Genomic DNA, 26,355 nt, shown 5'->3' with positions numbered 1-26,355 from the left:
GGACCTATGTTGTGGCAGTATTTTATTATTTGTTCCAGAATTTAGAGTACTTCAGCAAGGTCAAAACACAGCCTGAGGCTCCTGATTGGAGCTGCAGAACACAGTAAATAATGGATAAAACCTCTCAGTGCCAAGTTATGTCTCGAGCCTAGTGGCAAATGGTCAGAGTGGGCATCTGCATCGCTGGCAGATGGGGTAGAAATCATGTCGGCTCTGTGTGCAAGAGCGCAGGGCCGGGCCACAGATGGGATCCGTACCAAAGCACGTGGGCTGCGTCCAACTGCGAACTGTGTCTTCCGTCTTGTAACTGAATGCACAACCCGGTGGGTTACTTTTTTTTTTTTCCTTTTTTTTCCCTTAATCAAGTCACTGCAGTGATGACCTGTATTGTTAAGCCTCGGTGCTAAGAGCTTGGTATCTGGCTGGGAATGTGGTATCTTTAACAGCAGATCTTACTGAAGATGCAAATAACTTCCTCCCCTCAGAAAAGTTATTTTTTTCTAAAAGAAAAAAAATAGACCTTTTAAATTTGATTTGCTTTTTGTTTTTCTTTTGTTTGTTGTTTTTTTTTTTTTTCCCCATAAACCTGAACAATGTAGGTGTCTAGTCACATACAGGTCTTAGCAAGAAAGAAAGTTCGAGAAATTCAAGCCGCCATTAAGGTACGTTTGGCTTGCCCAGTTGTAGGGGGCTTTTCATCTCCATGGTTACAGGCTTTTCCTTTGTTTCCTCCCTTCCCCTACCCTGCAGGTGTCTAGTCACATTCAGGTTCTTGCCAGAAGGAAATCTCGTGATTTTCATTCCAAGCTGAAGGTATGCGCTTTTCTGCTTTTGGGCTTGTGGTTGCTATGCCTGTCTCTTCCTCCTCCCCGCGGTGATGGGCGAGCGCCTGGTGCTGCCGTGCCTGTAACCTCGTTTTCCTGCATGTGGGAGCTGTCTGCGTCTCTTTGTGTTTAATCTCCGGTTTCTGCACTAGCATCCACATTAAAAACGTTGTTTTAACACTGTCCAAATGCAAAGTGAACTACTCTTCGTAACAGCTCAGCACCTAAACCTGATTTTTAACCCGTTAGTCTATTTTTTATTTTATTTTTTTTAACAATTGAGCGCTAGGAGTGTATATAAATACACAGGGTTTTTATGCAGTTATGTAGATGCTTTTTCTTTTTTGCTTTTTCCGGAGGGGTAATTGGGGTAATTGTTTTCCATTCCCAAATGTTTTTCATCTGTGCTTTTGAAATGCTATCAAGAATACTTAAAATAGATCATTTATTCCAAGTGCCAGAGAGCACAGCTTATCGAGATTACTCTAACCATAAGGTGTTTCTAGAGTACAATCTAGTATCACCTCAAGTTATGGACTATTTACAAGATTCCCTGAAATATTTTTTTTTTTAAGTAAAATATTGACATTTGATCTTTGGAGAGCCTCAGTCAGAGTCCCGTTCAGGGAATATTAAGTATGTTTGCTTAATCTGACGTGATGAATTGTACATGTCCCCGTTTTCCCTGGTTTCCATAAAATAGATTATAAGGCTAAAAAGAAACTCTTGTAAATGCTTAATAGGGGTTTCTTGGATTGCTTGTTTTTCCAAGTTTTCCAGCAGGGATCTTGGGACCCTTTTTGTTTTGTTTTCACATTATTTAAAAGTGGAAGAGGAGGTTTTGCAGTTTTTGCTGTTGATTTTTTTTCTTTTTAATAAAAAGCAAAGGAAATTGTAAATCTTTCACTTCCCTACTTTTTTCTGTCGATTTTTCTTTTTTATTATTTTTCCCTCAGATGAGAACAAATCATGTTTTTGTTTTAGCTGAAAAGCAAAATGCTTCAGAAAGTAATTTCACCATACTAAGCGGTGAGCACTGCGGATGCTTACCACGATCCTAGAACTGCAGCATCCAAATAACAGCCTGGCTTTGTAACAGGCCTCCTTGACAGAAGCACTGGGTTTTTCATCCGCAGTGGGCAGCATGCTGGCAAGCTTGTATGGCTGTTGGTGGCTGGCTTTTTAGCTGCACTGGCTGAGCAGTTGGGGTTCGTAAAGAACGACTAAGACAACTTAAACGTACTGCTTTTTAACCGAGGGTGCAATAATACAGAGATATGTAGCATTTTAAGCTTAAATTGTCAATCCTTGATGCCTAAAATTAAGTATGTAAATAGGTAGCCTTACTTTCAGAGGTGGTCAGCACCAGCAGCTCTCAGGGAGTTTTATAGGACTGGTGAGTGCTCAAGATTACAAAAATCAGGACGCCCACTTAGATACCAAATTACAGACCTAGGAGCCTAGCAAAAATATTGCATTTACTGTTCTGAAATACTTCCCTTTCTAAATGCCCAAAATAGCTTAAAATATGAAGACACTCATAAAGCAAAAAATATTTTTAAGTACTGCACCTGCTGTCTGATTTTAATTGAAGCTTTCTAAAGAATAAAGAAGCTAGCTAAACCCTAATAATATTTGAGACCTCTAGCCTAGATGCCATTTGCAGTAAATAGAGATCCAGAGGGATTTTTCATTTTAAGGAGTCGCCTGAAGAAGGAAAGATCTGTTAGGGCTTCAGACCTGGCTGCCCCTTCCCACCCGTCAGTGAGCTGCAGCTCCCTCAGAGCTGAGTAGAAAGTGGGGGAGCTACTGTTTTGGTGGAAGGAATTGATTGCTTTAAGAAGAGTCTGCCACCTCCATGCCTCCAGTGGGTCCTGAGCTGCTCCTCCTGCCCCTGCTTCTGGGTACTCATGCTGCCTCCAGGATTTAGCTCCCCCAGGAGCCCCGGCACAGCCCTGGTGACTCCTCCACAGCCCCCAGCTGGAAGAGTGCCCAGAGAGGGCAGAGAAGCCAGGCTTTCCCCTTCTCCCTCCTCTTCTTCTTGCTGTTCTTGGTCTCAGAGAGCGAGGTGCCAAGGCACACAGGCCTCTTCTGGAGAAGTTGCAACCTCCCACAGACCTTTTTCTCCCCGCACGGAAGGGATGAAATGTTGATGCAAGAAGGTGCTGTAAGGAGTCTGCCTCTATGAGAAAGAGAGCCCTCACTTTTTCTGCCAAGAAGCTGCAGCAATTACTCCCTAGAAATGGAAGAAGCCGCTGGTTTTGGACCTGAGAAGGAACCTTGCTGCTCCAGATATTTTGTTAGTGCTACTGCCCATAGCTACTGCCCGTTTTCCTTATTATTCCTGTATTGAACAATCTGTATGGTCCAGTGTCCTTTGAAAATTGCCTGAGAAGGACATCGCTGATGTGAAAGACAAAATGAATATCTTTTGGCATCTATGAGTGCCCATTGTTTCAATGGGGACCACTTTGGCAGCAGCCTGGACTGCCCCATTAACCTCCTCAGGAAGATGGTGGGCTCTTGTTCTCCTTGGAGCGAGTGCTGCCCCTGTTTACCGGTGAAGGGGTGATCCAAGAAGAAGACAGCCAAGGGAAGCACTGCTTCTGACCCGCGCCAATCTTGCCCTTTTAACAGTGAGCTGGCGCTTGCAATTGCTCTGTAAAGCCTGTGATTGGTGGCATCCAGAGGAGCAGTTACTACTTAAAATAACACATGCATCTGATGTCGTTTCCTTCCTACAGCATGAAGAGGAAGCACTGTGGGGATTAATGCGGAGATCCTTCATGCCAGTTCATAGCTACGAGTTCAGTCAGCTCTGACCCGAGGCCATCTCCATCTCCCATGTTTCTTCTTCTTGCCACCAGACATCCCCTCTGTGCACCTCCCATGCATACAGGGGCAGGGTATTGCAGAGAAACTGGTCATTCCCTGTGTGCCAGCGTGGCTTTAGCTGAAATAATCACCGGCAGGCACTTGAGCATTGCAGGGGCACGGCACGAAGGATCTTGTCCCCAAGCTGACATCTGTTGCTAGCGGTTTTCTTCATAATACCATTTCTTATCGATCTCTCAGGATGTGGCCGATCTGTCCTGTTGACCTCAGTTCCTCGTCTCTTCCTTTGACGAAGGGTATAACAAATAACTCTTGTTCCCCAAGTACCTGCTGAGTTTATTTTATACCAAGAGATCTTTCTGCCTCGACTTGATCTGAATCCTGCTTATGGCAAGAAGAGGACTCGAGCAGATCTTCCTGTGTTTATCTTCTGTGAAAATCCAAATGGATGGAAGGATTTCAGAGCTATCTGCACCCATGGCATTGGATAGAATATTACTAAAGCTTACCTAATAGATGGAAATCTCACCAGCATGCCATAAAGTCTGCTTGGTCCAGCAAAGTCCCTGTTCTTTGATGATAAGTGCCTACAGTCGCTCTGGACAGATGGATCCTTAGCCTGCAAGAAAGAGAAGTTTCACCCGTAAATGCTATCGCTGCATTTTAAGACCACCAGTAGAGAATGTCCCATCAGCCCTTCCAGGGGTGTTGTACTTTTTATTTCTTTTTACAGCAGGAAAATACTCCTGTTTTGGAGATTTTAATCTTAATTTTCTGAGGTTATTAAAATCTTCCTGAAGTTAGAGAAATTTCACCTAATGAAAATGGAAAGAGAGGCTGAGATAAAGCTGTCCTTGGAGACAGGTCTGAAAGGCGGCTCCCCTTCATGACACTTCCTCTCATGCAGAGACTGGAGGAGGAGAAGAAGAATTTTTGAACTCTGATATTGTATTTCCGTGTCAAATACACCAGTCTATAGTGTTAGGTTGCAGCATTTCCCACCTTTGCACTGCCAGGGAGCCAAATCACCTCTGTCCATTTACAAGAAAAGATCTATTGGAAGTTGTGCATAAATAGAGAGTAAAGGTCCTCACAGCAGGATATACATCTGTCTTAGACTTTCATTTCAGATATTTTTTCATAGTGCAAGATTAATTAGACAGAGACAAAAAGAAACATTAAAATGCCTACAGTTTACACATATACATGTTTTAAAATCCATTATTCTACATTCCACATTGAGGGATAAAAAGAAAATATTGTTGTCAATTATAAAATGCTAAAGATAGCTCTATACTTTTTAAATGAACAATGATAAAAGCCTTGAAAAATTCCCTTTGATGTGAATGGAGTCTTCAGCATTTTGAAATACAATAAGATGGATTAATTGCTACTCATTAGGCAGCAAGTTGGGACAGCTTTGAATGCGCATTCTCTTCTTGGCATTAGCTATTGCCTGGCTGAAATAGCCAGCTTTTGTATTTACTCCTATCTTCTCTAATAATAAGCAAATTGGAGATCAGGGCTAGAAACACTGAAGTGCTCTCTATCTTTTGTCCAGAACAATTGTATATTTTCATGATTTGTTTATCTTTTTTGAGCTACAGCTAATTATTGCAAAGGTTATTTGAATCAATACGAGATCTGAGCAGAAATAACATCTGCAAAATTGCTTATTAGGAATCTATTTTATGTTAGTGTTACTGTAATATCCATTTTGTGAGCAAACTGTTGTTTCTTCTCTTATGTCATTTTTTTTTCCTTACAAGAAAAGTTTTGTATTTTAAATATTGGTGTAGGTTTTAGGGCTTCTTGAATTAATACTGTGTTCTGTTGTGCTTACTTTTCCTCATACTGTCTTAGGCTTTTTTTTTCCAAAGTCGTAGATAACATGATATTCAAAGCCCCATTTATCATTCTAGGATAACAGGTTTTATTTTTTGCTGTAGAACTCATTTGAACTGATTGATTGAATTATTCTTCTGTTTGTGTTGGATTATAAGAAAGTCAAGCACAAATCCTTTTGTGCTTGTCATGTAGAACTCTTGTTTCATGTGGGGCTTTTATAGATATTAATATGTATAATTGGATGATACTGGGAAATTATTATTATCTAATTTAACTATGTATTTTGCATTCCAAAACTAATGGGTGAAAAGTAAACCCCAAGGGCCTGATTCATTAAAAGTTCTATAGTCTCCTTGCATTAGATTCTTAGCGTTTATGCCTTCCAAAAACAAGATGTTTGCAACTGCAGCCAGAAGCAGTCAGCTGAAACATGAGGCAGATCCTGACCTCCAGTACAGTGATGACATTTTAGGGGTTTAGTGGAACCAGACCAGATTTCCACTGATTGTACTCTAAATCCACCTCGGTAACATTCATTACTACTTCCGTACTACAGCATAGAAGACTTTTATAAAGGGAGAGGGGAAGACAGCAGTCTAAGAGTGCAGTCTGTTACTTACTACAGTGTCATTCCTGGGCAGCAGCAATCCCATCAGAGCTCATAAATTAAGTAGGGTCAAGTCAGGTCAGGGCCAGATGGGACCTATCCAAGGAATACCTTAAGCTCCAGCAGGATTTAATGATTCAGTAGGAGATACTGTCCCCCCAAGCCTCTGCTGAGCCTCAGCACGGAACTCTGCCGCACGCTGGGTCAAACTTTTATTTTACATACATCAGCGTAAACCTCATTGACCCGAAACGATTTATTCCAGCTTTATACAGCAGCACGAGTGAGAGCAAAACCAAACCCTTTCTGTCTTGGACAAGATAGGAAATCAAAGTCTAAACTATTTGCCATCATTAAAAATCCCACAACGTTCCTGTTTAGAGTAGGGGTGTTAACCCATTTGTCCTGGCCAAATTCCAACCTGGGTAATTACTGTAATCTGCCTGTTTAAATTACCCCTGCCGTTTTAATTGGATATATTACTTCTCGTGCTGCCTAAACTGTGATGTAATACCATTGTGTGTTATTAATCAGTTACCAAGTTTCATCCCAGAAGCGACTGCATTGCAGCGATAGGTAGAAAGATTCATTCTCTCCTGGTTATGAGCGCTCTCCGTTACAGCATTAAAAAAACCCAACATATACTTGTTTTTTTAAGTGGCAGACAAGGTAATATTTCAATCTAAATAAACAGCTTTAAAATGTGAGTTTCCCATTTGTTTTTGAAGACTATGAAGTCTGCCTGATTACACAAGCATAGGTCACCACCTTGCCGCTCTCCAAAACATTCCTGGAGCTGAAGGTGTTTTTTTGCCAATGGAAGTCAGGACCTCTTATGTATTTGATTTTAATTTTGAACTTGATTTCTGTAATGTTTGAATGTGAAGTTACAGTTTCTTTGAGAAAAACTGATCTTCCAACTGTGCAGAGGTTCCTAAGCCTACAAAAGGTGAAACTTCTCATTGACCTGTGTTGACCTGATCAGTTGACATCCAGTGGAGCTGGCAGATTTGTCACCTTGGGAAACATTGTAGAAGTTGTTGACACTCCTCAAGACTAGCTCTATTGCAAGGGCTGTATTTCTGAGCTGTCATCCTATACATTTTTACTTTCTCTCCATCCTCCTGAAAATGTAATAAGTCAAAGAGGATGAGATGAATGGCCACCACAAAATGTAGGACATTCTGGAGTGAAAAGCAGCAATTGGCAAGAAGGAAGGCACATCCCTTCTCATGTCATGAAACAAAAGATGTTTTCTCCCTCCAAAAATCCTTGTCACTGTTCCTAAAATTGAGGATCATCAGACTCACTGCTAATGGTGGCTAAGAGCTCTACGGGACAGTCTAATGTTCCTCCTTCTGTCAACAGAAGATATTGAAGGAAGTGTAAATTTTTGGAAATTTTTCTTCGGTTCATCTGTTATGGTGGGATTTACCTGCTGTAACTGTTGCCATGAGAAGTTGGGTGTCCAGGCTCCTATTCTAGTCCTTGGACAGTGATAACATTACAGAAAGTAATGCACTCCAGTTGGTTTTGATGCCTGGTAATGAGAAAATAGATTGTAAGTGCTTACTGCACTAACAATAGCAGGAGGTTAGCTGTCTGCCTTAGACTGGAGACTTTAGACAGCTAAAGGAAGGTGAGATAAACTATGTCATAGCTACATAATTTGCCCTGGACTCGTGCAACTCCCAGATAAGGACTTTTATGTCCCTAAAGAAGCTTTTACTTTTAAATTCTCCTTTAGTTTATATCCACCTACTAGTAAGGCCCTTATAGCAGCAGAACAGTATCAGTGCGAGAGGTTGGCAGGAGCACAGGCACTGGCCGCACCTTCACACGGTGGCACTGGCATGGCTGTTTGGGGCCAGGAGGCAGTGCAGGAGAGGAGGCTGTAGTGCCAGCAGTTGTGGAGAATAACAAGATAGTCACAAAAGGGAGTGCTCACATAGTTTTGGGGGTTGCTAGGACCCAGAGGCAGATGTTTCTCTCGAATCATGCAGTTCACACGCAGGATATGGATCCCCTATATGTTTGGTTTTGTTACGATTCAGCTGACTGTGGGTGAGACTTGGATGGTGCGGCATTTCCAAGCCAGCTCACCTAATGAAAAAAGCAGGGAAAAGGAACAGAAAAGTCTGGTAGGGCTAGCATCTCCATATTGCTTAAGGACATCTCCTTATTTTCATGTTTTCATGACGGAGGGTCCTTCCTTCTGTGCAGGGTAGAGAGGTCAGCTTTCTGGAAAGCCGCATGAATCTGAGGACGCTGCCACCTCTTAACACCCACCAAAGCATTTTTGCCCAGTCGTCTGCAGCCATCCAAAGGCAGCCAGGCTGTGCACAAACCTCCTGTGCACACCCTCCTACCCTGGGGCAGGCAGAGGCGAGTGCCAGCAGCCAGCAGAGCCAGAGCTGACTTCCAGCTCTTACCCAGCGAATTGGTCGTACTTATACAGGAAAGCTACAAGTTGGAGAAACGACCAAGTTCTGTTCATGCACTGATGGACAGCATGTCCCCCTGCCTCCAGAAGCTGTCTGTAGGTGCACCGTCAGCTGCAGCAAGGCGATCCTGAGGCTTGGCCAGGTCAGAAGGCAGCGTCCAGCGCCGCTGTGCTGGAGGTAGCGCAGGTGAGTCTGCAGGTGTTAATGGGGCTGCGGGCAGCACCTCCGCCCATTGCGCTTCAGGCTCCCGTCCTGCGAGGTGCAGAGCAGGAACGCTGCTGGAGCAGCTACTCCCCTGCTCCACCTGCCGCTCTCCCGGGCTGCATCCCACAGAGGCGCCCACAGGGGCTCCTCGCACAGCTCTGGGAAACAAGCTCAGCAACAATCCCCTTCATTCAGTATCTGCAGCTTTCGCACAGGGAGGTGGGGATTATTTCCCCCAGTGTTTTGTTGTTAGGGTTTTTTTCCTTTTTTTTTCTTTTTCTCCCTTTTAATGAATCAGTCCCTAGGTGAAAATAATGCGTTTGTTTAAATCTGATATTTAATGTTGAGCAAACTGCTCTTCCTTTGTCTCATACTATTTTGTTCATATTTTGCTAAGAATCTGCTATTCTACACAAGCATTTTAATAAACTGTTTGTTGTTGTATCCAGGTAACAAGCATGGTAAGTATTTTAACTAAACCAAGTATTATGTACCTTAGCTGTGCTTGGCAGAATTTTTGGCTAGCTTTTCCTGTACTTTCAGCCTGTGCTGTTTCTAAAGGAGCTATTCAAAGGAAGAAACTGCTCACCTATAGTACTACTACATACAAGCTTTAGAGGGAGCATACGTGCAAAGTCATGTATCATATATAAGAGCATGCATCTCTTGCCAGCATGCTTGCTACTTTGCTTGTAAAATAAAACCAGCAAAAAAAAAAAAAAAAAAAAAATCTTTGCCTAATACTGCTTGTGTTCCTTCGTTCTAAGTCACGTACCTAAATATTAGCACTTATTAATACAGTACTTCTGGATGAGGAGCCCACTCTACCAGATAGCAGCAGTCTGTTGTTTACTTATTTTACTTGACCTAAGATGCCCACTTAGTTAACTCTGTTGCATTAAAAGGCTTTCTTTTCTGTTCTGTGATCATACTTGATTGGCAGTGACTAGGACTCCAAGTGCTGCTCTAATACAAGTAATCAGTAACAACCCATCTTTTCCTGAACTTGTTCCTGTATGCTTGAAAACAGCAGAAATTTTATGTCCGATTGTTTTCTTTGGGAACACTGCAAATCAGTAAAATACCACAATTGGAAGTTTAGAATGTTATTTACATTTTCGGATCTAACTTTTAAAACGCTGGTCGTAAAACAGAATCTAAAATGTTTCAAAACCTGTAAGCATGAAGAAAAATCTGTCATTGTTTGCGAGTCAGTCGCAGTTCTGTGTTCTCACTTTACAGTGTAAATCGAAAGGCAAACTTCTCTTAGATCTAAATGATAGAGCTCAAATCTCAGTGCTCCCTGTCCTGCAGGCAGAGCCTTAGCAGCAAACTGTGTTTAGTCCAGCCTGACTTAAAATCAGCAGAATTTGCCTAGATAAACAAGCAGGCAGTAGTTTGCTCTCCCAGAGCTTCCTGCATGTTGGCAGAGCAGACTGTGAGAATTCAGGTCTACCATGCATGTCTGAGAGGAGGTTTTGCCTTGAGGTAGTTTGAGTGTTAGCCTCCGTGCTGTATTTTTTTTTTCCTGCATGGTTTGCTATTTTTGCATTTTCTGTGTGGCTTTCTAAGTTTTTAGTTATGTGCTTGTAGCTGCAGTTATTTAACATCATTTGTTGTGCCAAATGTTTTAAGACTCCATGTAATTGTCATATTAAAGGATCAGACAGCAAAGGACAAAGCACTCCAGCACATGGCAGCAATGTCATCAGCTCAGATAGTCTCAGCTACTGCTATTCACAACAAGCTGGGCCTGCCAGGAATTCCCCGTCCTACATTTCCTGGGGCACCTGGGGTAAGTTGTTAGCCGAGTCCCAAAAAAATCCCTGTATTCTCTAACAACGTTCAGTAGAAAACTAAGGCTGAATGAATAGATTAATGCTTTCACTTGTGTTTGCAAAAGGAATCATGCTTGTTCAGAAATATCCAAATTCTTTCAGCAATAAAAACAATTGTGGGTCTGTTTGTTTGTTTTTGCTTTTTCAGTTTTGGCCAAGCATGATTCAAACGGGGCAGCCTGGATCCTCGCAAGAGTAAGTCTGAAAATTAAAATATTCTTCTATATGCAGCATGGGGCTGGCTTGTGCACTTTGCTGCCAGAGGATATCGATGAGGCGAACACTTGCAAATTTTTCTAAAAAGGAGGAGAAGATAGTTGTAGGGAAAGGAAAAGCCTTTACGGTGATGTGAACTGACATTCAAAAAGTTAAAAGGATCTCAGGCCTCAAAGCTGAGACTGAATGCCTAATGGGCACTCTCCTTTTTCTTGCATTGCATGGTGAGATGCAATGATCATGCCAGGGAAGCAGCTGGTAAGGTTTTGCCTGTGAGTTAAGTTTCCGGAACAAATAATTCCATCCTCTTTTAAATATATGAGCAATACTGGTGGCAAGGGGGACGTATTTTCCTGCAGAGCAGGGGATGACTGCGTGAGGCTCGTTAGCGGTCAGTGGGGTTACTGCCCTTTGGCACCGTGGCAGTGACACCTCCATACGGAGAAGGAAGCCTTCACCCCTCTGGCACGTGTTACGTTTTCAGCCCTGAGGTGGTCTCTGGAGCCATGTTTCTCAGATTTATTTTTCAGCTTCTCTCCACTTTATTCCTTTGAGGTCCATGGGAGTCTTTGTGCCCCTGTAGTTCAGTGTCCTCTGGATTTATTTGGAGTCAAAGCAATCACCATCCATGTCTGCTGTGACACTTGCGACAGGCGGGTCAGGTTTCCTACTGTGACTGAGCGCAGATGAGCTCCTCACTTTAAGATGTTGGGTGTGATTCTTATCCCCCCCCCCCTTACCTCTTTACTTACTGTCTGTTAAATATGCTATGCAAGGAAGAGATATGTTTGTGGATAAAGGTCATTAACCTTCTATTTTCTTATAATATGTGACTCTAATGGAATTTACTGTGGATGGCATGGTGTATCATTCTTGTGTAACTCTTTATTCCAGCGTAAAGCCATTTGTTCAGCAGGCCTATCCTATACAGCCATCAGTCACAGCTCCCATTTCAGGTAATTCTTCCATTTATACTCTCCTTTAAAAAGACTTGAATTGTGTACTGAATGTGACGTGTTAATTCCTGAGATGGACAGAGCCAGTACTCCATATCTACTGTTACCTTTAGCCAAACCAAACACCAGTCCCAACATCCTATTATGTCATTATATATGAGGGAAAATCATTGGGTTTGGGTGGGGTTTTTTGTTTTGTTTTGTTTTTACATTTTAGGTAGGAAGCACTAATACATATGCAAGGACTTGTGATATGTGATCTCCAGTCAGCATTCCATATTGTAGGAAAACGCTTTGTAAAAATTGAGTAATAGGATGCATGTTTCTTTTTTAATAGCTAAATCTCACGTCTGTCTGTAAAGAGAATAAGCCTTAATTTATTTAAAACTGAGGCTAAAAACTCTTCCAAAACTATATATGTTTAGCCAAAAGTATAAAACATCTCTGTGTGTCTGGTTGTTGATAACCCTTCTCCTTCTGAAGGTCCTGCTCTGCCTGATACCACTTTGATAAGTACCTAATGTTTGTTCTGATTTCCATTGCTCAAGTTGATCAAGCCCTTCCCATGGCTGCTTCCCTGTTCCTTTTCCCAAGTTGGTTTCATGGCTAATTTCAGGAAAGATCATTATTTCTTTCCAGATGATAACTAATTTTACATCTCCCTTGCCAAATAACTCCATGCTTCTGACTCTATTTGAACTGCAGTTTTCTGACTCGTACTCAGTTTTTTATGATTGTCCTTATTTTGACTGGGATAGAGTTAGTTTTCTTCTTAGTAGCTAGAATAGCGCTGTGGTTTGGATTTAGTAGGAGAAGAATGATGATAACCTACTGATGTTTATAGTTGTTGCTAAGACATCAAGGACTTTTTCAACTTTCCATGTTTTGCTAGTGTGCAGGTGCACAACAAGCTGGGAGGGAGCAGAGCTGGAGCAAAGGACCCACAACTCCTGGATTAGGATTTGAGTTTAGGTTTAGGATTGAGGCCCAAATTGGCCAATGGAATATTCCATATCATGCAATGTCATGCTCAGTATATAGATGAGGGTTGGCCAGGTAGCTCTTTCTTCGAGGCTCGCTCTCTTCTGGGATTGCGGTTTTGGGAACTCTCTTCTTCGGGATTGCTAGCCGGGGCTGGGCCAGTCATTGGTCAGTGAGTGGTGAGCAATTGCACTGTGCATCACTCATTTGTATATGTTATTATAATTTTTATTATTGTTTTTATAATTAATACTTTTAATTTTAATTTATTTCAATTATTAAATTGTTCTTATCTCAAGCCACGAGTCTCCCTTCCTGTTCCCCCTTAATTCTCTCCATTTCCCAGGGGCAGGGGAGGGTGAGCCAGCAGCTGTGTGGAGTTTGGTTTCCAGCCGAGTTAAACGACAACAGTGATTTTCTAACTTTCTGCTATTTAATGCTTAAAACTAAGGCTATCTTTCTGCATCCCTGATTATTTCCTTTTTCTTGATATTCCTAATTTAGAACATTGTTTTCTAAGGCAGACATTTTGAATCATCTTCTTTTATTCTTCCATGTTTTCTTTCAGAATAGGATTATTAGTATTTCTAAATCAGTCAAAACTCATGCATGAGTTTTTGCTTCATTAGAATGTTCATGTCTAACCAGTTGTGTTTGTAATTCTCTCTTTCATACAAGCCTCACACCTTCATTGCCTAAATTTGAGGGTTGGAGTCAGGTACCATACTCCCATTACAGGATGTGGAAACATGCTACGTGTGACCCCTCCCTGGTGCTCAACCTAGTTCAGGATTATCTTTGTTTCCTAACCTTTGGTGCCTCTCCTCTGCCTTCCTTGTGCCTGCGTCTCTCCCAAGATCAGTTTTTGCCTTTGAGCTGCTGCCCTTCCCTTCTTCCTTTACTGTTTTGTTTCTTTTTCATCTAATTTTCCACAATGAGGAGCAAGAGAGAGCATTTATTCTTTCTCTTGCGGTGAATCAGAGATGGTGGTTAACATCCTTTCTCTCTCTAGACCATGTCATTCCCTCTTTATTATCAATTTTAAAACTTCTTTTTCTTTTTAAGGTGTGATTCAGCTCTCTACAGTAATTATTTATTATTATCTGTAATATAATGCTGCCTAAAAGCTCCAAAAGAAGTTAAAGACCCCATGTGCAAATACATAGTAAGAGACAGTCCCTGCTTTGGAAACCTTACACTCTAAATAGGAGAGGGGAATTGAGAGTGGCAGAAGAAATAGGCAAAAAGAGAGGTGATTTACTTGTAACGTGGCACTTTAGGAGCCAGAAATGGAGGCCAGTTCTCTTGACTCCCAAGGCAGTAATATCTCCCGTGAGTCTTGCTGCCAGTTTCTGAGGAAGGGTCAGCTGTAGGTCTATGTGAAGACTCTATAAATCTCTATAACCTAGTATATAATTTAAACAAAAATTCTACAGTGAGTTACAGCCCCAAGGAAACACAGAAATAGATCTTTTATTTGCACCTTTATTAGCTTGCTGGATTGGGACCTCTTTTTCTACATTTTTTAATGTGTTTTCCCAATTTCAACTCGTTCTGAATTTGTTATTTGCTAAAATTAATATAAACATCCAATGGCTACATGCATAATTCCTGATTATATTTAATTCAGAAAATATAAACTGAGGAATTGTCAACTTCATGCAAATGTTTCCTTTATTTTAGGATTTGAGCCTACGTCAGCTCCAGCTCCCTCGGTCCCTGCATGGCAGGGCCGATCGATTGGTACGACCAAGCTCAGGCTGGTGGAGTTTTCAGCTTTCCTTGAACAGCAGAGGGATCCCGAATCAGTAAGTGTTGCCCTCGTGTCTGCCAATCTTCAGCTTTTCTCCATTGCTGCCCACCCTCTGAGGTTGCTTTCCAGTGTTAAGCCTTATGGAATATGTCTGGTGTTTCTGCTGAGTGTAATATTCCTTCCACCACAGAACTGTTTTCCTTTCTTGCCCTCTTTTTTGCCACTTGCAGAAGTGAGAGGCCTCTCTGAAAGCAGGCGTGGTTTGCGATGGCGCCTGTCTCACTGTTGACCTAGTTTAGCAGTTGTACCAAATTGCATCGTGTTTTTGGCAATAATTCAGTACTTAAACTTCCAGTTAAAGCCTAATCTGTTTCCTAACAGAAAGAGAATTAAGGACTTGAATAGAAACTATGCTTACGATTTTAATTAGCTGACATTTGGGATAGCCTCCGAGTATCAAGATTGTCCCTTTTGGTTCCATTCTCCCAGGCATGTACCATTTAACTGTATAACTTTTTTTTTTTTTTAATTAAGGTTACCTATTTAAATGTTCAATTATTCAGTCTTCCTTCCTTGATCTTTAGTTGTGTCTTAGGGTCCAATCCAAGGTTTGGATTTTATTTTTATCCTTATTTAGAAAGTTTTTGTTATGGTTTGGATTTTTAGTCTGCATGCTATACCTGCAAGGGTAGTTTATGAAGTTGGCTGTAATGTTTCGTTTAGTCCAGTGAGCCTTGAGCCTTGATATTAATCATTATATGTTTACCAAGAACATTTGCTAGTAGCCTAGCACTGTTTCTGCTGCATCACAAATAAATCAAAAGAGCTTCTTTCAGCTTGAACTTGAGAATTTTTACTGAGATAATTTCTGAAAAGCAAATACTGTCATGAATGGGTGATATAGATGGGCCATTCTTGTTCAGATTCCTGGTAAAATACAGTAGCTGTCACTTGCTCTTTATAATCCAGCACTGGAAACCATAGCATTCACAGTCTTTGGCCAGGGTTGTTATCCGGGGAGTGTTTACCCTGCATAATGGAGATGGGAGATGTAGCCCAGAAATCTTACAACAGAGGAATGCTCCTGGCGGAGAAACATCCCAGTGAAAACACACCATATCTCAGCTATTCATGTACTAAATACGTGGCAGTGTGTTGGTTTGCTAAATGTCACGTTTTGCCAGGTTGAATTAACTTTGAGAGATGAAATGTTTGGCAGCAGGTATTGTTATCTCAGCTCTTACCTGACTGTTAGATACTGCATGGTTTCCCTAGAATCCCTTTGCCTTCCCATGGCCCTGATTCCCACGCTTTCGCAGCAATCCTGGCTCTGGCAGGCTAAAGCTTCATCTTAGTGTTCTCCAGACTAATCCACAGCTGGAACACCTTCTGCATCCCCAGCCCTGAGTTCATCCAGATGGCAGTTTGTATTTCTAATGCAGAAACACAACCTACAGGTTTTCTCATCAGGCGGCCTTATCGATACACAGCTTTTGGAGTCCTTGGCTCGCTGACACCCTGTAACGTGTCCTGCTGATTTATGGGCTCTGCCGTATCCAGATTGCTGCACACCAGGATGCGTGTGTGTGCCTCGAGGTTATCGGGAAAACAGGATATGGCCATGTAACACTCAGCATTACTGTGCTGAATATGAATGAGATAGTATTTTGGTATATTTTGATTTATTGTTTTGTTAGTATACCACCTAATTATCCTTTTTCTATAGATTTTTGTAACGCAAAACTATTTGCAAAACCCGTGGGCTTATATGGTGTAGAGCCTCTGCATATCTCCACGGCTTTATGTAAAAGAGAGTGAACAAGAGTTCAGCAACTAACTAACTTCTATGTCTTTCCCTCTAAGAAAAATCTCCCTCAAACCAAGTATGCTCTTAACAGATAACATGTGGTTGCCCATCACACCGCTGGTGTCTGCAACATGAAACCAGCTGAGTGACATGAATATATTTGCAACATGACTGACAGACTGAAAATGAGGAGAAGATGCTGCTTTGGAATTGGAAGGAGCCGTGGGTCTCACTCTGCTGTGGCGACACTGCTCAGAGCTGCTTGTGCTCATGTGTGGTGTGTGGGCCATCAGCTTGGGGACATGTTGGGGCTCTCATTTTTCAGGCAGGTGCAGGCTCTGGGGAATGCCACACATCCACTCGCGTTGCAGAAAAAGAGTGGACACCTGAATAGAAACACGGTTACCCAGGATGGCCCCATAAATGCTGTAAAGCCTTTTTTAGGGTAAACTAATATTATTTAGAATTCCTGAGGGAGCAGCGAGGCCCACCAGAGCTTGTCTCAGCTTGCAAGTGTGCTACTGAGAAACCTACCTTTTATGCAGGAGGTTTTCTAGAGAAGAAAGAGCATCAAACTACCCAGACTTGTTTTTAAAAAACGTTACCCATGTGCTGTAACATTGAAAAATGAGACACGAAGAGAAGTCAGTTCCCAGTCATGCATTAAGCCCAATTTAGACCATTCTTTACACCCACGCTGTAACCACCGTGGGGGCAAGGCTGTGCAAGGGCTGCGTGGGGACCATGGGGAGCTGAGGGATGAGCCCCCATGGGCAGCATGTCACCACCACTGACTGGGAAAGGGGAGTCAGGAGAAGGGGAAGTGTTGTTTAGATCAAATTAAGTAAATCTGATTATTTAGGTCTTAAGCAAGGGTGTAGAAAAAAACCTCAAGACAGTGTGACCAGTTCGCAGGGCAAACGCAGAAGGACATGTGCTGGAGAGGCACTGAGCAGAGGCACTGGTGCACGCCTGTCTGCAGGGACAGCTCTGAGGGGCCCTGCCTCCTGCCAGCCTTCCAGTCTCCAACGCACAGACTTTTCCAGCGAGCACCAAAAGTCCTCCTTGGAGCTGAGAGCCAACCCCCAGCCTCATTTAGAGCTGTTGAAGAAAACACGAATTCTCCCTGTTTCTTTGTGTTGGTGCGACATTTTATTGCAGATACGGTTCGCGCAGCATAGAAATGGTGGGGTTTTATTACTTTTTAAATAACAAAATCAGCAAGGCAGCAGCAAGATGTGTGTTTTGCACAGTGTGCATATGAAGTCATGTAAGCATGTGCTGTGGTTGCCTTTGTGCCTTCGCTGACCTCAGAAATGAGTATATCTATACGCTGCTACGTGAGAGCCAGTAAGAGTTCTCATGTATCTTCTGAAAAAAGATAGTTATATGTTCACTACACTTCTGACTATTTGCAGAAAATGACATAATTATTTTGATGAAACGTGTTTCCAACATTTTATTTAAAAAAAGATGGCCCTTCCTCCCTCTCTCCCCTAACCCAAAACCAGGTCAGAAAGCCTCATAGTAGTGGGGGCAAATAGACCAATTCCACCTTAAAATGTAACCTGGAAGTTTATTGAAAAAGGCTTATTTGACATGGCACCTGGGGCCAGGACTCAATGATCCTGGGAGGCCCCTTGCAGCCTATATTCCTGTACAGCAATTAGAAATTTAGATCTGTCTGCCCATGGTGACTCCCAGCGACTTCAATGGGGCTGTATATGAGCACAAAGGTCCACCCACAGGGAATTCGTTGTAGGAGTGGGGCCTTAAGCATTTCTGGGGTTCTTCCAACGGCATTTGGTGTTTAAAAGTACAAAAGCCCCTCAATGTCAGGCAGTTATGTTAATTTAGAGTGAGCATTCTGTTGTGTCCTAGAGTCCTGTCACTTGCGAAGGGCTGTTGACTTTTTTCCCTTGCCTAGGCACAAAATTGTTCCATTTACAAAAGAAAAATTTATAGAAAGGAAACAATAAGCAACTCTCACTGTAACTGCATGGCAGAAGATGGTCTGGGAGACATAAGATAGCACAGTTCCAAAATTACTCCTCCTTATACATGAAGATCAATTCGGTTTAGAAACATCAAGCTGTGTTTTCCTTTTGTGGCATTTTGTGCTCAAGTACAATTCCTAAACGGTTCATGGAAACTGCCCTTGTAGGTCCCAGCACCAGCATTTTAGTTGTCTTTTATTATTGCCTACGCTGTATAACTGTATTCTAAATAGATTAACAAGTTTGTGTATCCATCTGTTGCTTTCAAGACAGATTTTCCTCAATGGGGGCTTTCCATTTTTGCTGTAGTGGTTCTGTGAAAGTTTAGGACAAACACTTAAACCAGGTAATCCCATGGTCCCTAACAAAAGCAAACTGAGTATGCAAGCAGATTAGAAGGGATCTAAGCAGTTGACTGTTACACAAGTAGCTATAAAATTCAAAGGCTGTAACACTGAAATGATAATTAATTTCAATTTTATTTATTTCCAAGCTTGCTTTCCAATCAGGGAAAAAACCCTGCCACCACCCAACAAAAAAAGCCTTTTCTTCTCTTCCTCTTCAAGGTTTCTCACTCTTGCTGCCACATTCATTTTGACTGTGAGCACTTCAGACAACTTTCCGTCTAAAATATCTATATAGAGCTATAAAGAATATGACTGATGGGCATTTTCAGTATTAATCCACCTATCCAAACTGTCAGATTGTGTTAGGTTCAAATTTCAAAATGTATTTTAAAAAGTGGTGAAGAAATAAAATATTCCTTATGTTTTAATTCAAGTTTTATGGTTGTTGTAAAAGGGCTTTGTGAGCCCAGGGAGAATTGTGCCTGAGTACCAGAAAGTGAAAGCAATTGCTCAAAGGCCATAAAACCAGCCTGCCATCATTAGCCAAATGCAGTAAAATTCACCAAAGTTAATCAAACCACCTAAATGTTGAAAAATAAATGAGATCTTTTCAAAAGAAGCCCTCCATCTTTGTACAATATCCATTGTTACAAGCATTGTTTATCCTTTCTGTATTCCCTGTGAACAGTGTAAAAAGCAGTTCAGCATTTCAGTCAAAAGGAGGTCCTTGGTTTAGTGTCTTGTCATGTGAAAGGACAAGGAAGCAAACCCACATTTGGATGAATGTCTTAAGAGTGGCAGACTCAGGATTTGAGGTTATTTTAATCTAAAATCAGACAAAGTTTAAATAAATGCAAGGGTCATTTATTTTACAGTGCTGGAGAGCTACGTGCTGGCCCTGGGAAGCGAATGTCATACTCTGTAAAACGTACATATTCAGGTGTCCGTAGTTAGAAGTGCCAAGAAACCACTTTAAGGGTGTCCAGTATTGACACAGGCTCCGATCTTGAAACTGCAGCGTCACAGCAGACCTCCCAGCTGGCAGCGTTCCAAGGGACCGCGTGGAGGTGTGGTGGGCAGCCTGGGCCAGCTCCCTCAGACCAGTTGTAGGGTCAGGACATGGGCTCTTCAAGGGAGTGTCCTGGGGTGAAAACACAGTGGAGTGGGCAGAGAGACCGAGCACAATTTATTCCTCAAAGTCGGTCCATGTTAAGCGCTGAGGATGGGTGGAAGGACCACTGGGGCCCGACTGTTCGCTGGCCGTTGCCTTCACGCACGCTCTCTCCCTTTTCTCAAAACCCACCGCTGCTGCGGGAAATTTCCCAGCAAAATTTAAAGCACAGCTTTTGGGTAACTGAAGGGGAGCATGGGTGCCAGCAACGATGGTGGCTCCCTCTGCTGTGCCCTGCGCTGCAGCTGGTGCCCCAGCTCTGTCCGTGCCTCCGCTCTGCCCATGCCCCAGCTCTGCCCATGCCTCCGCTCTGCCCGTGCCCCTGTCTGTGCTCCCACAGCGCCCAGGCGCCGGAAACAGCCAGGGTAGGGGCAGCTGCCTGCAGTTATGGAGGGCACCAGATCTGACCAGGGAAACATGAAATCGGGGAGGAGGGAAGGAGGGAGCGAGGTTGTGGGCTCACTGGAGCAGAGCCCAGGCACGCAGCCCCTGCAATGAGCCCAGCAGAGCTGTAAAATCAGGGGGATCATCACAGTGGGGGCCCTCTGCCTCCCACAGCCTTGCACTGCGCTGCACTGTTCCCACAGGGAGGAGGCGTGGGGGAACACGTGGGTTGGGCTGGCATCAGCAGCGCGGTGGGCTATGGCTGTGCATCTCCCCCACGCTGCCTGCCCTTTCCACGTGCAGAACCCCGAGCATCCGCCCTCACACCCGCTCCAAGGGGCTTCATGCCTGGCTGTGCCTCTGCCCCGCGTTTTCCCATCTCGTTCCACTGCAGCTTCCCCCACCCCTACACTCACCCCAAAATTGCTTAGCTGGGCTGCAGCGTCGAGCTCTCAGAAGTTGGGAAATGTCCTTGTGCGTCTGCGCTACGGTGCAGCAGTTAATTACATGCTCACATGTTTGTTCCCGCTTCATTCAGTGTAGACATAGATGGCCCTTCTTTGATAAGCAACTATTAAGTAGTTTGTTTTCTTCTGTTGTTGAAATGCGTGGCCCTGTGCCCTGCTCGCTGTGCACTGTCTAACCTCTCTTCCAAGCAGAATTAATCATCTCCCCCATTTGCATTTCACAGATGTTAGTGCAGTCATTTTTCAGATGAAGGGGCATTATTACTCACATTTGACAAACCAAGAAGTTCAGGTGCAGAAGAATGAATGGGCCACTGATTTTGAGGGTCCACTTTGATTTGTCATGAGCCTGATTTTGCACAATACTTAGCGTTATTGAGAGCTTCCTATATTCAGGCATAATTTTCCCATCTGAGCACTCAGCACTTCTGGAATTGGGACTGCAGGGTCTCAAATCAGACAGGCCAGAACTGAAGGATGCATCTTCAGCATTGCAGGAAAGTGGATGAAAATGTTTTGTGAGCACCTTGCCCAACCAGCAGGTCCCAGTTTCACACTGGGGACTCCTGTGGCAGTAGCTGGGAAGTGCTGGGCAACATTGATTTGTCAGGGCTGGAGACTGCCCTCACTTGTCACCTGCCTCCCTGTTTCTGCAACCGTGAAGTAGCCAAAGATCTTTTGCTTCACACTCCTGATTCAGTCCCTGAGCATATCCAGGCAGGAGTCTGAATGGATGGAGTTCCTTGAAAGGCTAGAGAGACCCTGCAGTTGTGTCACAGCATACCAGCACAGAAAGGTCGATTAACATTTCACATGAAAGTGTTAAAACCTTAATAAAAGGAGTTGGTACAGACTCCAGTTATAGCATTAAAATGTCCCAAATATAACTCCCGATCTGCTTCAGTGAAGGATAACAGCAACAGGAACTAAATATTCAGTTACTAGTGTTTTGGTAGAAATAAGAAAAATTGTTGGCAGACCAAGTGATTTTCTTACATCAACAGGAAATTAAAGATCATCAGATTTACAAGATACAGCAAGACAGCAGAGCTGAGGCTGGGTAGGATACAGGTTGGAGCCGTGCATAGACTGCTGAGTACTAGTGATTGTTTTTCAATCAGTCCACCCACCTGGCTCCTTTTTCCTTCAAAATCGCAGTTGCTGCGCAGGCAGCGGTACGTTTTTAAAAGCTAGGTTGGACTGGTCTGTGGAGGTGCAGAGGGAATCGCTGCGCGGTGGCAACCACTTGAGCAGTGCTGTTTTCTTCCTCTCATAGAAGCTCAACATGAGCCGGCAATGTGCACTGGCAGCCCAGAAAGCAAATCGTATCCTGGGCTGTATCAAAAGAAGTGTGGCCAGCAGGTCAAGGGAAGTGATTCTGCCCCTCTACTCAGCTCACGTGAGACCCCACCTAGAATACTGTGTTCACCTCTGGAGTCTCCAACATAAGAAGGGCATGGAGCTACTGGAGCGAGTCCAGAGGAGGGCCACGAAGATGATCCGAGGGCTGGAGCACCTCTGCTATGAAGACAGGCTGAGAGAGTTGGGGCTGTTCGGCCTGGAGAAGAGAAGGCTCCAGGGTGATCTTATAGCAGCTTTCCAGTACCTAAAGGGGGCCTCCAGGAAAGCTGGAGAGGGACTTTTTACAAGGGCATGTAGTGATAGGACAAGGGGCAATGGATTTAAACTGAAAGAGGGGAGATTTCGATTAGATATAAGGAAGAAATTTTTTACATTGAGGGTGGTGAGGCACGGGAACAGGTTGCCCAGAGAAGTTGTGGATGCCCCATCCCTGGAAGTGTTCAAGGCCAGGTTAGATGAGGCTTTGGGCAACCTAGTGTAGTGGAGGATTTCTCTGCCCATGGCAGGGGGGTTGGAACTAGATGATCTTTAAGGTCCCTTCCAACCCTAACCATTCTATGATTCTATGATTCCAGGCAAAGCTCAGGCTGTCCCACCTGCCTTCCACTCACCTGTCCCTCTGAGCTGCAGTGATCGTCCTTCTCACCTCCAGCACGGAATATATTCAGTGGAAAGAGAGCAGAGAGGCTGTCCCTTTGCGTCAGGGAGAGAGACGACCTGCAGCAGAGCCTTTTTAATGTGCTTCTCCTTTGGGTGGTGGAGTTTCTTTGGGCGCGCAATATCTGTTCAAGTTGCCAGCCTCTCCCTGTGGTATTTTCTCACAGGGATTTGTTGCTGCAAGTAATGATATAGACAGCCTCACCCTCATGGATGTTATGCTTGAAGTTTGCAGGAACCTACAGTTCTCATGAAGCAGCCCAGCTAGCAAAGTGCTGTTACTGGGCCATCCTGGGTGCGCGAGTGGGATTCAGTGGGGGGTGACAATCACGGCTGTGCCCATGGGTGCAGCGGGAGGGTGCAGCGTCCTGCGGTCAGGGTGCTGTGCCTATGAGCAAGGCCATCCCTGCAGAAGCAGCTGCCATTGCCACCTTGCTCCACATCTGTGACACCCAGCCTTGGCATGACCTCAGGAGCTACTCACCCCTCTATGTGCTGCTCAGTATGGTTCTGTAGGGCCACACAGCCCCAGTGGGCAGGAGCAGCGAGGGAGCAGGTACCCCAGAAGCTCCGCACGCCTAGCTCACCTGCACCAGGAGCATGGGGGACTGGCTTCACTGCCACCTGCATCTTAGCCACCACTATTTAGTAAAAAACTTGGTTCAATACAGGCTTGTAAAGGCTTGGCATTAGCTCCACAGGTGTGGAGAAGCACAGGGATGCAGCAGAGAGAGCTGTAACGACTTGCAAACCTGTGTTTCATGGACCAGAAAGGCTGTTGCCTTAGAGTATAAGTGCAAAATTGGTGAGGAACTGTTACAAATATGTATGTTGGCTGATAAAACAAATGTAGGTGATTTGTCTTTGTTCTGCATCAGCTTAAATACTTGCATCCCCTGCCATTGGCAATTTGTCTTGGTTCTTTTAAATTCCTAAGTGGATTATAATTTTTCTCGTGGTATTATTTGACAACAGTCATATTTCATGGCTTTACTGCATTCTTTGAATAGTTAGAATTTTTCTAAGGAAGGGAGCTCAGTAAAAGGCAGCCATCTCCAGGGCATGTCGTGTAATGCAGATGCTGAAGACGTGGCTGAAAATGTTATTTGTATTTTTATGTAATTTTTACCCTCAGAAAATACAGGATTTTACCTATGGTGGTTTACAGCATTTAAAGCATGTTATTACCCCAGTGCTGGATGCAAGTTCTTTAAATGCTATAGCATGAGTAAATTCCTCAGCACCTAATGTATTTCAGTGACTCTGGAATACTCAGTCTAAAATAACAGTGAATTCTTAATATAGTGAGGGGTTTTTTAAGCTTTTCAGACACTAATGGGCTCAAAAATATAGGCATAAAACTTAACTTCTTTGCTTTTATCTATACATAAATTGCTGTCATGAAGTATGTTTGTATAAAAAAGATAGGGATCATTTCAGTATCCATTTACTCTGCTCCTAATACTACATTATCGTTTGTTAGTTCGTAGAAATATGCCATATCTAATTAGGTTAGTAATGATTGTACTTAGCATAGGAATTGCAGCAACATAAGGAGAAAATAATCACACATTGCAATATCAATATAAACATTTCTGTCCTAAGAATGTTGTCAGGTGATGTCATACCATCTGTCCTACTGTACCCGCTTGGAAATTTCGCTGCAGCAGCATCTGGTACTTTGGCGAGCTCCGCAGACAACTGTGGTAGATTTACAGCTGCCTGTAACTTTGCTTTTATATTTAAACAGTATTAAGACTTCATGCTCCATATTCCCATAAATGTGTTTGCTTTTGCTAAAGTTTGGATACTGAGCAATTTGTATATTTTCCTGGTTTACAGAATAAGGTACAGTGTGTGAATTGTCTTGGGAATTTGCACTTGCCAAACTGTAAAATACAGCTCTCCCTTCCTCTTTCACTCCATGGCCACCTTTGGGCCCAGGAGAGAGACACCCTTTTGGCGAGGACACTTTCCTGGGCACAGGAGAACCTGAGCCCTCAGTTCTGTTCTGATAAAAAATGTGGTTATTTGTACAATCTGGAACAACTCCAGCAGAGAAGACTGAGAGAAAACAATCCCAAAATAAATAATAACCTGGTCACTAATGGTGGGGATGGTATTTCAAGCCCTTACTCTGAATGAGGGAGAGAAGAGAGATGCTTTGGGACATCCCACGTCCCCAAGGAGAGCACAACTGCTGGGCACTGCTAGGCAGGCTACAGGGGTCCTGGGGAAAGGGAAATGTTTCGGTTTAATTTTTCAGAGAAGGCTAAAGTGCTTACCTCTACTGGAGAATTCTGATCATTCTGCTTGAAAAATGGAGATGTTTGCCTGATCACAGATAGGCTTCCACTGATAGCCACATTTGGTGACCCAAGCCTGTGCCCTGTCCTCCTGCACTTCACCCCTGGTAACTCAGAAAAGCAACAGAAGCAGGTTTCTGGGGTCTCTTTCTTGCGTTCTGGCAGTTCCCGGGTGTGTAGGGCGCTGGTATGTTCTATTCAGATTGAAATTTTTCAGTAGACAGCAAGATACATTAGAAATGTTCAGCGTGACTTTTAGTTACTTACTTACAGTACTGAAAGCTAAATATGTGACTACAGAGTCAAAAAAAAAAAGAAAGCTGGAGCCATGGTGCTTTCTCATATTATTTTGCATTTTTTGTTTTGTCATGTTAAAATGTCTCCTCAGTCCACCATTGCCACTACTGCATAAAGTAACATGCTAAATCTGACCACGGACACTGTTATGGTGAACACTCATGGTTGCCAACTAGTATAATGTTCTACTGTATCATGTGTAAATGAGCAGCATGCAAGCTAGACCAGTGCTGGGTGAGGGCTAGCTGGCACACGTTCATGGGCACGCTCACTGCTGCATGCATGCGTTCAGCTCCCCACCGCCAATGTATTTCTCTGCCATGCCTGTTTTCCTCTTCGAGGTAGAAACAGGTCCTTTGGATCGGCTGGGATCCTTATGGGCTGCACACGCACCAAGTAAAGGCTGGGCAAGTTTTCCACTTGTTCACAGAAGCAGCTGAGATGGCATTATTTTGAAAGAGGGCTGCAAGGAAAATCTGGGGAACCAGTTCTCTCAGACTTGGACTTGCTTGTGCAAACACCTTAATAAAGTGTTACGCTTTCCTTTTTCCTTCCAGAAAATTAAAAAAGAAATACAACTCCTGTATAAAGCACGGAACATATCTCATTTTTGGACCCATACACAGATGAATGTTCTCCGTTTCTAAATTCGGATTTCACTGTGCTAGATGATTTTTAAATAGATTTCAATTTAATTTCATAAGTGCAGAAATCTAGCCAGTCCTTTTCCTTTTCCCCAGAGTTTTGGACATCTGCTAGGGAAGACTCCATCTACACTGAAGGAAGGCTCTGAGTAGATGTCCAATCAATCTAGATTTGTCATTTCAATTTGTTGATTCGGCAGGTATATTGTAAAGAAAACAGCTTAAATGAGGTCTGCTTGGGAGTTTTAAATATTTTATTTGTGCTTAGCTTTTGGGAATTGCTCCTGATATACAGCATCTGTTCAATATGATAGGGTTTTCCAGTGTTCATTGACTACATATCAGCTTTCCTTTAATTGAGTTAGCAAAATGTTTTGTGATTTGCATGGTTAAAACCCCCAGTGTTTAAT

The 26,355-nt window shown here is 43.2% G+C and overlaps 1 protein-coding gene across 5 annotated transcripts in view; it reads left to right on the top strand.

Moving 5' to 3' along the window:
- The window catches only part of TEAD1 (TEA domain transcription factor 1), a 107,686-nt gene that overhangs the window by 65,915 nt on the left and 15,416 nt on the right, over nucleotides 1-26,355 (top strand). The window contains exons 3-9 of one of the 5 annotated variants that reach the window (XM_086612831.1): nucleotides 600-662; nucleotides 751-813; nucleotides 9,212-9,223; nucleotides 10,423-10,557; nucleotides 10,749-10,795; nucleotides 11,711-11,772; nucleotides 14,437-14,561. In XM_086612831.1, coding sequence (XP_086468957.1) covers nucleotides 600-662; nucleotides 751-813; nucleotides 9,212-9,223; nucleotides 10,423-10,557; nucleotides 10,749-10,795; nucleotides 11,711-11,772; nucleotides 14,437-14,561 — 507 coding nt within the window. The remainder of the gene's footprint in view (nucleotides 1-599; nucleotides 663-750; nucleotides 814-9,211; nucleotides 9,224-10,422; nucleotides 10,558-10,748; nucleotides 10,796-11,710; nucleotides 11,773-14,436; nucleotides 14,562-26,355) is intronic. The other 4 variants (XM_086612832.1, XM_086612830.1, XM_086612833.1 and 1 more) reach the window with 4 other exon arrangements.

This window comes from Tauraco erythrolophus, chromosome 6 (assembly GCF_009769465.1).
Source record: "Tauraco erythrolophus isolate bTauEry1 chromosome 6, bTauEry1.pri, whole genome shotgun sequence".
In the NCBI taxonomy this organism is placed as follows: domain Eukaryota; kingdom Metazoa; phylum Chordata; class Aves; order Musophagiformes; family Musophagidae; genus Tauraco; species Tauraco erythrolophus.
The sequence above is the reverse complement of the archived record's forward strand: the minus strand, read 5'-3'. Positions and strand labels throughout refer to the sequence as shown.